At 34.6% G+C, this 13,944-nt stretch overlaps 1 protein-coding gene across 6 annotated transcripts in view; it reads left to right on the top strand.

The window, feature by feature from the left end:
- Wdr17 (WD repeat domain 17) overlaps nt 1-13,944 on the top strand; it is an 89,558-nt gene that overhangs the window by 15,762 nt on the left and 59,852 nt on the right. For 2 of the 6 annotated variants that reach the window (XM_028757690.1, XM_028757691.1), the window contains exons 1-2: nt 9,910-10,032; nt 12,812-12,995. In XM_028757690.1, coding sequence (XP_028613523.1) covers nt 9,910-10,032; nt 12,812-12,995 — 307 coding nt within the window. Of the gene's footprint in view, nt 1-2,075; nt 2,187-9,903; nt 10,033-12,811; nt 12,996-13,944 lie in introns of those variants that run through there. The other 4 variants (XM_028757688.1, XM_028757689.1, XM_028757692.1 and 1 more) reach the window with 4 other exon arrangements.

Below are 13,944 nucleotides of genomic sequence, written 5' to 3' on the forward strand. Positions count from 1 at the left end.
TGATCTTCCTGCTTCCCTGCCATGGGGGTACTAAATTCTCCTTCTTCTCCAGATTCCCTTGCCTGGGAAATCTAAAGTCCCATTTCTTCCTCCCTGCCCATTCATTGGCCATGGGGAATTTCATTCACCAATCAAAGTCAAGGAGGCTGGGGCGGAGATGGGACCCTCAGGGTCCTACAGGCAGACATGGGTTCCCATGTAATTTTGGGAGGCAAATTAACACAAATAGCATTAGAACCAATCCACAACAGGTGAGAAAGCCTGGGAGAGTAGCTACTAAATAGCAAACCTCAGTGTCTCTGCTCCCTGTCCTGGCCTGAGGTCTTTGATTGGGGTTCCTGCCTAGACTTCCCTCGGTGATATGCTGTAACCTGTAAGAAAAATGAACCCTTTAGGATAAATATCAATACATATTTAATGTACTGGTTAGTTTTTTTGTCAACTTGACACAAGCTAGAGTCTCCTGGGACTAGTCCATATTGCTTTTGGCCATGGTGACTATCACAGCAACATAAAAGCACACTAATACATTTGAGAATTACAACAAAATCAGAGCAGTTGTAAGTAATTAGCATATCTCAGTAGTCTGTGTCAGGTATCATAAGAGGTTTTACTGAAAAGCAACAGCATTAAAATGGTGAAAAGGGCTTTATAAAGGTTTGATAAAACTTACTGAACAGATATAATAGGAAAGAAAGACACATTAATGAAATGACCAAAAGACACTTGATGTTTTTTGCTTCTGGACACTTCCTAGAGCATGATGATAGTGGTCCAAACAAGCAGTAACAGGAGAAAAAAGGTGTTGTTGGTAGTCGAAAAGGAAACATCCCTTGAGAGAGACTGGCTCGGTTTAAATTTGTTTTTTTATTGAAATAATCAGGTAAAAATCTGAAGTTTCTCAGTTAATTAGCGAGCTGAAGTTGGTGAGATTTGCATGGTTTGAGTGGGGTTCCAGCATTGGGAGGGGAAGCATTGACTCTAGTATGTAGTACTAGCTAAGATTCAATATCAGATATGTCATATGGCAGGACTCAGGTCAGAAATCACAAGTCAAAGTAGCATAAAGAAGACAGGAGAACAAGGAGGGCAAGAAAGGGCCCAAGACTCCAGCTCTGAGCTATCAGAAGCAAAATCCTCCGTGTGAACTAGAGAGCCAAGGTCCAGATGCAGGGACAATGCAAAGCACCTGAGGCTTACTGTAGTATTAATCTATGGCTATGCCTTTTTATCTGAAGTTGCAAGCAGGTATTAATGAAAATATTTCAAAAGAATAAAGAACACTGTAGGGATGAGACTGTTCTCAACTAAGTTGTGATGCTGAAATCTCCTGTGCATCTTTCCATAGGATAAAACCTGCCTTTATCTTTTTATGTGAAGGAGAAGGCACTCAAAAATAGAAACACAACACACATACACTCTATCCACAATCTCTCCGTATGTATGTATGTATGTATGTATGTATGTATCTATCTATCTATCTATCTATCTATGTGTGTATGTATATATATATGTATGTATGTATGTATGTGTGAAGATATTATAGCTACTAATTATTTTCCAGAAGCAAACAGAACTAAACAGATATTAAATTATGATTTTTGTGACTCTCTAAATTTTAACACTGTATTAAGTGAAGCACAGTCTTTAAATTCTTGATGCAGACACCTTATTGGTAATTCACTAACTGCAAAACTATCACTCAAGTACTACAATAAAAATAAACAGAAATACAAGACGGCTGTATTCTGCGCCCTGTTTGTTATTTTTCTGGAATTTATAAATCCTTTAGCCTTTATGAATCATTTGCTTGATTATTAAAACAACTGAATTTAAGGTGTATCTAGAATGTGAGATTAAGGCCTAATATTTGAGAGGCTTTTCAGGAACTGCAGTTTCCATTTTTTAAAACAGGCTTGTGTTTTCTGACTCAGCTTTCTCTCAACAGCTATTTGGAAGTTATTAAAACTTTCCAGTTGAAATGTTTGTCAAGTATTAGTTTCTTGTACTGAACATGACTTCATAGGGAGGTCCTGGTGAAACTTGTTGCTTGAAACACATTATTGTCACTTTAGGCGCTGACTATTCTCCAGCTGACTTGATTAAAGTGCAAAGAGTCTATGGCTTGGATGACTTACGTTTCACATTGGTTTGAGCAAGATGATTGGTATGAAGGACTCCAAAGAGTAAGATATTTTTATCTTGCAATTGTAATTTTCTGTCAGGTTTGCTTTTTTTTCCCTTTGCCTGCTTTTCTTCTTGTAAAGCTCTGCTCCATTCCTTACGTTGCAGACATTTCTGTAATACCAAATCCTGAGCATATGTTAGCAATGTTAAAACTAAGAATATAATTCTTAAGGATAGCTATAGTAATACATTGACCAAGGGCTCCCCTCCTATTGCAAGCGTAGATAATTTTCTTTTTCGGTTGTGAGTGACACCTACGGCCTCCTGCATGTTAGATGAGTTCTACCCCTAATCAGTATGCTCAGTCATCTTTTCATTTTGTATTTTGAAACAGGATCTCACTAAACTGCCTAGGCTGGTCTTGAACCTGTGGCATTCCTGCCACAGTATTCTGAGTGGCTGAGATCATAGGCCTGAGCCCTCATACCTGTCTAGATGAACTCACAGTAATATTTTAAGACTGTCTTTAAGATTGAACTATAAAGTGCTATTTTGCATGTGACTCATGTATAAAAATAGCAATGATTACAAATCTTTTCCCATATATAAAAGTATTTAATTAAATGGAAGGCAGTTGTATGTTAATATTTAGTATTATGATACTATTATTCGAGGAAAAACAGAGATCTTGAGCACACTATTGTATCTGATAAATGTTAAGAAAATTAAAATGCTTATAATTATGTTTCAAAGGGGGGGGTCAAACTGTTACCATGGCAACTTGGCCCATTATTTTGAAAAAGTATATGTTAGCATTGTAATAGTAAAATAAAATCTTATTTTAAAATGTAGCATGTCAAAGTGGGTATAGCTTAGAAGAAATTAGTTTTAATTGTACTTTTCAATAGAGAATTTATTGATATTTAGAAGATGACTGTGGTTTTCTTTGTATTAACTTGTGAACAAAAGAGCCAGAGTACCTCTGTGAAGGATAAACATGGTTCTCCTCATTGCTGTTCATGGGCAAACACTACTGAAAATACACAGTATTTTTTCTTTCTTTTCTTCACTTCTTGGCATTCCGTTCTAATCACACCAGTCACAAATATTTTCTTGCTATTTTACTTCTTTTTTTAAAAAACTAAATGGTCAGCAGTACATAGTCTCTGGGGACTTTTCTCCCATATAGTTCTTTTTATTTTCTTGGCTGTTGAACAGGATGACAAACATCTCTGGATCCAGTAGCCATCTGCCACTCTGGAAAATCACTCATAAAATAAATTGTAAAGCATTCTTCAGAAAAGAAAAGTTTCTGTGACTTAGGAAAGAGCTCGCCATCATAAATTCTGAACTTTAATAATAGTATAATGTTGTTAAAAATGACAGGAAAATTACAGCCTATGTATGACTTTTAGTAGCAAGATTCCAAACTTCACCCACTGTGCAAACACCGCACTACAATGCCAGCACCCCCTTCAATGTGTGAACATCTTAAATACAATAACATTCATTCTCATATTTCAGAAAAGATTCTCTTTGAAGTGCAGCCCAGAAAATGATAGCATGATCTGGGGTCAAGATAGGACTAATTTTAATAAAAATGCTTTTTACTAAAATGTGTTAAAGTGCATTTGGAACATCACATACAGATTGTGAGGGTTCAAATTCTTTCCCTCTCAATCACTAATATTAATATTATTTCAGTCACTATAGGCCTTTGTAACTAAACCAAGACATTAAAAGAAGAAGTATTTTTAATCATGAAAATAGTTTATCCCTTAAACTGGCCATATCATCTTTGTGAGTATGGGCTCCTTCATGCTCAGGTCGCATTCATTTGTATACAGACACAGATGAGGTGAAAAATCATAGTCAGATCATAGTCAGTGAGGAAAACCAGCACATGAATATAGGCTTTTATCACTTCTAAGCATCCAGCTTATATACCAGGTTGTGTGTGTGTGTGTGTGTGTGTGTATGTATGTATATGTATATATACATAAATATATATATATATATATATATATCTTAGATGACCACCATTTTAAATGTTACTAAAAATGAATTTTTGATTCAAAAATTACAAACTCAAACTGCAGAGCTTCAAAATTGGCATAAATTAATATTGAGAAAACTAAGTTGACACTTGTACTATTTATGACACAAATATATAAATACACATATACAAACTTTACTATTATAATTTATTTTTGGCATTATTGTAATCCCATAACTTATACTTAAATTTTAACTATACTCATTTAATAATAACCCTACACATTCTAAAGTAAACATAATGACCTTTAAAAATCTAATATGCAAAATGCTTTTATGGCTTGTTTTCTGTTACATTTCATCCACTGACGAAAGGGTAAATTTTCCATAATCTCTGTGTGTGTCTGTGTACACATGTGCATGTTTTGTCTATGGGGTTGAGAGCAAACTTAGAATGCAAGTTAACAAAATGAAAATAATATCCCTGTTATCAACCACTAACACTGCCAGTTTCATGTAGCTTTAACAATACAAAGGCTTTCTTCCTGATCTCACCACAAGTCTGCTTTACTCAGTGAGCTCTGAGGCTTAGCATTGTCCCAGTGAAGTGTGTGTGTGTTATTTCTAGACCAAAAGGATTGCTTTTTTCAAGTAACCCATGCTTAGACTGCATATGCATCAGGACCAAGTAAGGATAATGAGTATTTCTTCTTCCATCTGGAAAATGCTACTTGTCTCAGTGAAAAACTTGTCTGACAGTGTGACCTTTTACAGTTCACACTTAAAAACATAAGAATAGCATTAAAATGCTCCATAGGTTGAATTTTTTTATTTTTAATGATGTACAATCATTATCCATGCTGATAACAAAATAATAAAGGTTTCTGGGGTTTTCATTTTGTGTCCATAGTAACAGATTTGTCCTAATATAACCTATATAAGTCTTAAATCCATTTTATGATCCTGTTGAAGAAATAGTCTGGAAGTTCTACATATTAGGATTTCTTTGAATACCCATTGTGGGTTTTTAAAATGCAATTGTATTTATTTGCTTATTGATATATGATTATTTTAAAATCACTCGAAATTATGCATTTCAAAGGAAATAAATGTTAGTTTTATTTTTCCTATTTGTTATTTTAATAGCTAGCTTATAAAGAGTATTCAGTCCCAAATTTTAAAGGGAGTTAAGATTGGGAATGATGTATACGTTTATCATCTGAGTATTCTTAAGGTAGAACCAAAATTTCCAATTACTGAAATAAAATTTTACCATAACAATTTAAAAGACGTTTTGATAGACAAGAGGAAGTATACTTGCAGATGTGAAGGAAGAATAATAGCATTTATTGATTAAGAACAATAAGGAAAATATTGAGAGAAATAAATAGAACCGACAAATACTGTCAGCAGACTAACATGCCCTCATGTAAGAATTCAGAGAGATGAGGGAAGTAAGGGTATGTCAAGACATAATAGCAAGTACAGTTCCAGATTGAAAATTTCAAGAATTTCAGCAAAATCCAAAGAACCTGAATTCTGTTAGTTTCATTTAGGTAAGTATAGTCAAAATTTTAAAGGCAAAGACAAGACACAGAATCTTGAAACCGGAAGATAGAAGCAATCATCACATACCTGAATCCTCTCTAAGATAACTGTGAAGATTCTTATCAGATACACTGGAGGCCAGAAGACAATAGGATAAGAAATTGCCACAAGAAAAAGGCTTGTTGACCAAAATTTCCAAATCTGGCCAAACTATTTTTCAAAAATGACCCTGCAAAGAAATATGAAAGAATTCATTGCCTTCTAACTATCCTGAAACATGTTCAAGGAAATCTTCCTGGATAAAAGAAAAGGACAGTAAAATATTAGGACACCATACAATATGATACAAGGATAATCTCAATAAAATAGACACATGTGTGGGTAGCTATAAAGCTAACGCTATAAAAAATGGTTAATAATTGTTAGTAATTTTACCACCCAGGCTCTTCAAAATTCACAAATAGAAATTTAAACTTCTAGTCCACAAGAAGTTTTACCATGACTCAGATAATTACTTAAGAGATTAAAAGCTTAAAAAGAAAGATGAGATGAAATACTGTTATATTTCACCCATGTTGCAAGCACGTGAGTTACAGATACTTGTACTTTAACTATAACATTGTCTAAGCATAAGATAGAGACTGACAGAGTAGGTTAAAAATGCTTGCATGGGTCAAAAAAAATTGTTTTCTTTGCTTTTTCGAGACAGGGTTTCTCTGTGTAGCCCTGGCTGTCCTGGAACTCACTCTGTAGACCAGGCTAGCCTCGAACTCTTGAACTCAGAAATCCACCTGCCTCTGCCTCCCAAGTGCTGGGATTAAAGGCGTGCGTCACCACCGCCCAGCAGGTCAAAAATTTTGTAGGTGGGTTAGTGTCCCCAGCCCTCCACTGAGGGTCCTGTCTAATTAATGAAGGTGGTCTTTTCAGTTTCCATATCCCCACTGTAATGTTGGGCATTTTGACTAAGGTCATTCACATTGAGTTCCGTGAGCCTCCCCCATCCCAAGTCTCTAGGACTTTCTAGAGGTTCCCTCCACCCCACAACCCCAGCTGCATATTTCCATTCATTCTTCTGACCCCCTGGGCTTCATGCCTGTCTTCCCCATACCTAATCCTGTTCCCCTTTCCCCTCCCCTCCCTCTCCCACCCATGATTATAGCAGAGGACTGCCTTGTCTGGCCCCAGTGGGAGAGGATGCATAATCCTGTAGAGACTTGATACTCCAAGGAGGGGGGAGGCCCAGGGTAAGGGCCAATCCCAAAAGGGATAGGGAATGGGGAGAAGTACTCTGCAGAACCCATAGGGGGAGCATCATTTGGGATGTAAATAAATAAAATAATTAATTAACAATTTAAAAATTGAAAATTAAAAAAAAAGGTGATCGCATGCTATCAATAGTTGATACACTTTAACTCTAAAGACACTAACTCTATAAATGGGAAAAAAAGAAAGTGATTTTCATTCACACAGTAACAAGAAGAAAGTATTATGTCTATATTAATATCAGACAATACTGTCAGTCATCCCAAAGTACTTAGAAGAGATAAAGAAAAACATAATGAATAAAAATCCAATGCATGATAAACATTATACCATCCCTAGGAGATCATAATAGCATATGAAGCAAAACCTGAATGGAACGAGCACATAATGCATTAACCAAGAATAGAAGCAGAACCAAATAATCTCTCAGTATTTTTACTATACAGCCAAAATGTGTCAATCAAAACAAAGTCAAAGAAATTGAGTACTGTGGATATAAATCTAATTAGGTACATAGACATGCATATAGAATAGCTTACTCAGCTATTGCATATACATTCTTCTACTAAAAAAATTTTCCAGGATTGGTATGTTATGCAATATTGACAATATACATTCTCTAATTATACTGAGAGGCAATTAGAATTTGTAACAGAAAGGAAACCGTGAAATTATCCAGTCTGCATAAATTGGGCAAAAACCCTCATATGAAACCAATACATGAAAATCAGATGCAAATCATCTAAGAAGGACTTAAATATGAAGATAAGGGCACAACGTTCAGAAATATGGGATGCAGTACACACAGAACCAAAATGGAAAACTTAGCACTGGATATCAACCAGCAAGGTAGATCTTAAATCACAATCAAATTTTATACCTTAATGTAATGAGAGAATGAATAAACTGTATTCAGTCAAATTACAAGATAAATATCACAGTAATGTTATTTGAAACAGAGACTGGAAAGGCGTTAGAGAAAACTCAATGAAACCAAAAATCATTCATTGAAAAGAGGATCACAATTGACCAATGCAACCAGATGGAGTAAGAACATAAAAGAGCAGGGGCAAGTTATTAACATCATAAGTAACAAGAAAGTGCTATAGAAAATAAAATTATTATGAACTGTACTAAAGATAGGCATACTCAAACAAATTGGATTAACTAAATGGTCTGAAAAGTTCATAGAAATAGAAAACGAACCAGCATCACACCACTAAGAAACTCAAACTATAAATATTAGTAAGTAGGTTGGATCAATAATCTAAAACCTTCCAACAAATAGGTGTAATGACTTACTCTGACAATCTCCCTCCCCCTACCCTAGAAGCTGAGGCATGAAAAATGCTTCAAGTTCAAATCAGGGCAACTTTTCGAATTATCATAGCTTCAAAACTATAAAATATCCAATATATAGCTTAACCACAGATGTAAATTTTTTCTAGTAAGATAATAAAACAATGCTAAAAGAAATCAAAGACATAAATAGAAACACATCTCATGTGGTTAAGAGGATGGTTTAGGGTTTAAACTCAGTATATTCCCTACCAAAATCAAACTGATGGTTTTTGAAGAAATTAAAAAAAAATCTCCAAGTATTCATGTAGAATTACAGGGGAATCCTACATAGAAAAATTAAAAGTCTTGGAATAAAATCATAGGAGAAAATTCACAATGATGAATAAGGCACTGCCTTGTGAATTACACAGGAAAACACAGTTATACAAAGAAAGAGGTGAACATATAGGCGTTCATTTTTAAAAAGTAAGTTTTGTGCATCAGAGGAAATTATCAACATACAGTATATCAAAATGTAGCTGCAAGAAACAGCCACCCAAGATTCACACTGGATTCTAGTTCATAGTCATTCCTGGAATAGAGCTGATTTTCATTTCACACTCTTGGTTTCTGTTCTGGGTAACATTTGCTGTGTTGCAGTTCTCCATTGCAGAGGTTTGTTGACATGGTTACTGTGACTTGTCCATTTGACAGACTCCAAAATCAACAAGCTGATGGGCCTTGGTGCATGCCTGTGCATGCATGCATGTTAATTGATGTGGGAAAACCCATCTTAATTATGGGTGGGACCTGGGCTGTGTAAGTGGAGAGAATCAAGGTGAACAGAAGCACGCTTACTTTCATTCCTCCCTGTCCGTGATTGTGGATGTGATGTGACAAGTTCCCTCAGGCTCCTGCCTCTGTGGTTTCCCAGCTACCATGGACTCTAACCTGGAGTTGTAAGCTAAAACAACCTCTTCGTTACTTAGGTTGCTTTTCTTGGGTTACTTTATCACAGCAATGAAAAAGGAAGAAATAGTTTACTTACACATTTATTCTCCTGTCACATTACTTGTGATGTTCAAATATAGTTTCCATTTTTCTTTTTCTCCCTCACAACTATCAGTGTTGCTATCCCAGCTTGTTTATCTGTCTTATTTGACATTTATGCTTCAAATGCATACACATCTCCCAGGATAAAAATCAATGTAAACACAGCAGGCTCAATTAAACAGGTCACGGTTGTGCCAACAATCACACAATCTATTTCAAATTTGAATTTGCTACCTTGATTGAATTGTCAATATTTGAAAATTGGTATTGGTCAAAGAAAATCTGAGTTTTTCTGGGATGCTCTGCCTACCCGGCCACATGCATGAATCTCTTCAGTGGTCCTAGACCATGTCAATAGATACATATTTATTTGCCCTCTAGTCCCCGTCAGCCCTGAACCTGTGTAGGTCCATGTCTTACACCATTCGTCATTTTATGATCCCCTTTTCTATCTCAAATGGACTGCTTTGAAGTCGATTTGGTATTTTAAACTATTTTCATCTGAAAATATTAAGTTGAGATGAATATTACCAGAAGTATATTTTCAGTGCATGAAGGCATATATTAGGGAAGATAAAACTGTAAAGTTTATCAAATGATGAAAATGATTGACATTTCTTCACATTTGCTTCCAAGGCAACCATGTCCCAGGTCAGGCAAGTGGGCCTCCTGGCTGCTGGATGTCAGCCGTGGAACAAAGACGTATGTGCTGCCAGTGGAGACCGGTTTGCGTACTGTGCAACTCTGGCCGTCTATATATACCAGGTCTAATAGCATGGATTATTTCAGTTTATGATTGTAGTACATATGGTTATTTTTAAACTAATATTTAGATTAACTAATTTAATCAATGTTTGTATTTTCCCTTTGAATGAATATATATATATATGCTGTGTAATTTAGGAACAATGATGTTAATCTTAATTAAACTTGTATTTTTAAATGCTATTTAAACTGCTTTTAAAATTATGATATATGGATAGAAAGTGTTAAAAATTATTATTAGGGGGTGAAGAAATGCGTCTGTGGTTGAGAACACTTACTACTCTTCCAGAGAACCTGAGTTTGTTTTCCAGAGTCCACAACAAAACTCACAAAGAGCTATAATTCCAGCTACAGGGAATCTGATGCATTTCTCTGGCCTCCTTGAGCACTGTATTCATATGCCCACACACAGACATACACACATACATGTACATACATGTACAAAAAATAAAATTCATTTAAAAAAATAAAATTCCTTTCAAAGGTTGTTTATTGAATAGTTCCTCATACCAGTGCACACTGACCTTATAGCTAAGGTGAAATAACCCATCATATTCTAGATATAGCAATAGTCTATTATTTTATTTTTTTAGTGGTATTAGCTGATATTTTTTCTACCTGGCATGAGAATTTAATACAGTTGTTCAATGACAGTGAAGAAAAATATATTAGGCTAAATTATTAAAATAGCAATTTATGATCAGTGCAATCTCATAATACTGTTATAGTAGGAAATGGTAATAGTTAGCATTCTACACTGTTCTAGAAAAGTCAGTAAAGATCACTGGTGTATGACATTATTTCTTCATAAGTGCTTGTATTTATAGATATGTATACTGAATTTCTAACATATGATGCATTGAATATATTTACAGTCTGTACTACAAATGGTTTATATTGCTATTGAGTTTTAAATTTAAAATGTATTTACTACACAAAATAGACAATTATGCAAGCAGGACAACTTAAAATGATTATCCTTGCAGTGTTAGTCACATGTAAATGATCATGTTATCAAAAATTATCCAAGAAAAGATATAATTATAGAAAGAGAAATAAATACAGATGAGAAGTCTTAAGAAATGGCTATGTCATTACTCGAAATTTGATATGCCAAGCTAGTCACTGTGGCCTTATTAGTAAAGCAGGAAGGAGAAGATACTGAAGATACTGAAATGCTGAGTAATAACATAGACTACTGTTGTCAAGTAAAATTTTACATTAAGCATGTGGTGAAAGAAAGATAGACTCTGTAATGATTTCTTTACACTCTAAAACATACTGCGAAGGTTCACTGGTATATGCTGAAAGAAAAAAGGCCAACCTTAATAAAGGTACAAAACATAATAAGTTCAAGTGACAAATTAACAAGAAACTAAATCATGAAGTAATTAATGGAGGCATTTATAAATGAAATAGGAAACATGGTGTATTCACACCATCCACTTACCCATGCAAACAAAATAAAACTACCCAGAATATATAACAGGTCTATTACACTGTTGATAGTTTTAAAACTAATAGTTTAGCTATTTCAGAGGGATGGGGGCAAAGAGCGAGGCAGAGAGGCAGAGAGGCAGAGAGAGAGAGAGAAGCAGAGAGAGAGAGAGGCAGAGAGAGAGGCAGAGAGACAGGCAGAGAGACAGGCAGAGAGGCAGGCAGAGAGGCAGACAGGCAGAGAGATTAGAGGCCCAGAGAGCTCAGAAAAGAGAAGCTAGGGAAAGAGTAGGGAGGCTCCTTGGATAGACAGGTTTAGGTAGGATAGGGGCAGGCCAGGACTCTATAATAGGTACTTGCTGAGAGAGCTCTATCAGGCACCACAGAGTCAGCCACACTTTGGTATACTAATAGGTACCACAGAGTTACCCATTTGTCCTGAGTTTCTCTGGGACCTGACAGATACATTCAGAGAAAGGGGCAGTTATTACATTCCCTTGTGGAGCCACTGTCGACCTCAGCAGATTCCAGTGGATTATCCTAATTCAGCATTCATGCAGATGGTCCTGGTTAAATTACAAGCACGCGCGCACACACACACACACACACACACACACACACACAGTCATGCGTCCAGAAAAAGACAGGTAGAAAGCAAGAGAGCCAATAATCATATGCATTATACTCACACCTGAGGTAGTAAAAATGAATTTTAAAAAAGTAAACAGTTTTAATACTTTGGAGAATTGTTTTTGGACATCATTGAAAACATTTTTAAAGTTGTTATAAATAGTCAAGTGTTTTTTAAAATAAAGTTTAAAACCCATTCATGTTTTTTCTGTAAAATAAAGTTTATATAAACTATTTTTTGTTCAAATATTATAAAATAAAAAAACTTTTGTTTTATTGGTGTTTATTTGTTTGTTTTCAAGATGAGATTTCTCCTTATATTTTTCCTGGCTGTCCTGGAACTTGCTCTGCAGACCAGACTGGCCTCAAACTCAGAGGTCTGTCTGCCTTTGCCTCCCACGTTCAAAAAGGGTTTTATATTTCATAAAATACATTGATAAAGATGCAATAAAATATAAAATATACGTTTAAAATTTAAATGTTTATTTTCCTACGGATAGTATGAAATCTCTGTTTCCTCAGTTCATTTTCAAATGGTTTCTCTCAACTTATTTAATTTGGTTGAATGAAAACCAAGGCATGACGTAATTCATATTTATTACTCTATAAACTAGTATTTCTGTACATAGCTTCCACTTTATATAATAATTACTAATTGAGAGCATATTATTTAAAAAAGAAGAACTCAACTGTTTGCCATGCTTTGTTTTAGCTGGATCGCCGTTATAATGAATTCAAACTTCATGCAATTATGTCGGAACATAAAAAAACAATCACGGCAATTTCATGGTGTCCACATAACCCTGACTTGTTTGCAAGCAGCAGTACTGATAACTTAGTGATCATTTGGAATGTGGCAGAGCAAAAAGCCATTGCTAAACTCGACAACATCAAAGGTACATTTGTCACTAGAATTTATTTTATCAAAATAAATTTTTATATTTCAACAATTATAATTTGTTTAACTAATTTAGATTTTTAAATAATATTCTTAATTTCTAGTAGTAACGTGCATAATAAATACATTTCATGTCATAGCAAGTGCAGAGATACAGAACTGAAACAAAATCTCTCAAAACTCCATTCTATAATTAATTAAAGATGTAGTAAATTATAAACAATTAAATTAATGTAAAAATTTAATATGAAAATTTCTAGAATAAATACATAAACAAAACTGGAAAAGGATAATAAGGTAAATAACAGGCCTTGCCTGTTCATTAGTGCATTCTAATCTCTAACACATATGGACAATAATATCCATCTACATGATACTCTGATGAGCATGTTTTGTGACTTTATGTGCAGTTTGGTAGAAATGAAAACGTATTTCAAGAAACAGGTCTCTAGAAACTTAGTAATATCACTATCCTTTTGTTTGTTTGTTTGTGTGTTTGTTTGTTTGTGGTTTCTCTGTATATTCCTGGATGTTTTAGACCAGGCATTCCTGGAACTCACAGAAAGCCATCTACCTCTTCCTCCCAAGTGCTGGGATTAAAGGGGTGCCATTACTACTGGCCAAAATCCTTTCTATTCCTCAACATTGAGAATTCTTTAATTTTAACTGTAATGATATTACATAATTAAATATATAATTAATATATAATTAAATAATCATTTATGCTAAGTATCATAATTCCCTTTATTTCTCAAAACCAATGATAGTTCAGTGATTATATATAATTATGTAAGATATTTCTAGATATAATGTCCATTTTCAGTTTCTTTTAAAAGTCATATAAATAATTTTGAGATAGAAAGCCGAGACACAACTATTACACTAACTTAATTTTGTTCAAAATGTCTTTACTATATCCTAACATATAGTTTCAATATTGGTAATTC

Source organism: Grammomys surdaster, unplaced genomic scaffold, assembly GCF_004785775.1.
Source record: "Grammomys surdaster isolate TR1022 unplaced genomic scaffold, NIH_TR_1.0 126178, whole genome shotgun sequence".
In the NCBI taxonomy this organism is placed as follows: domain Eukaryota; kingdom Metazoa; phylum Chordata; class Mammalia; order Rodentia; family Muridae; genus Grammomys; species Grammomys surdaster.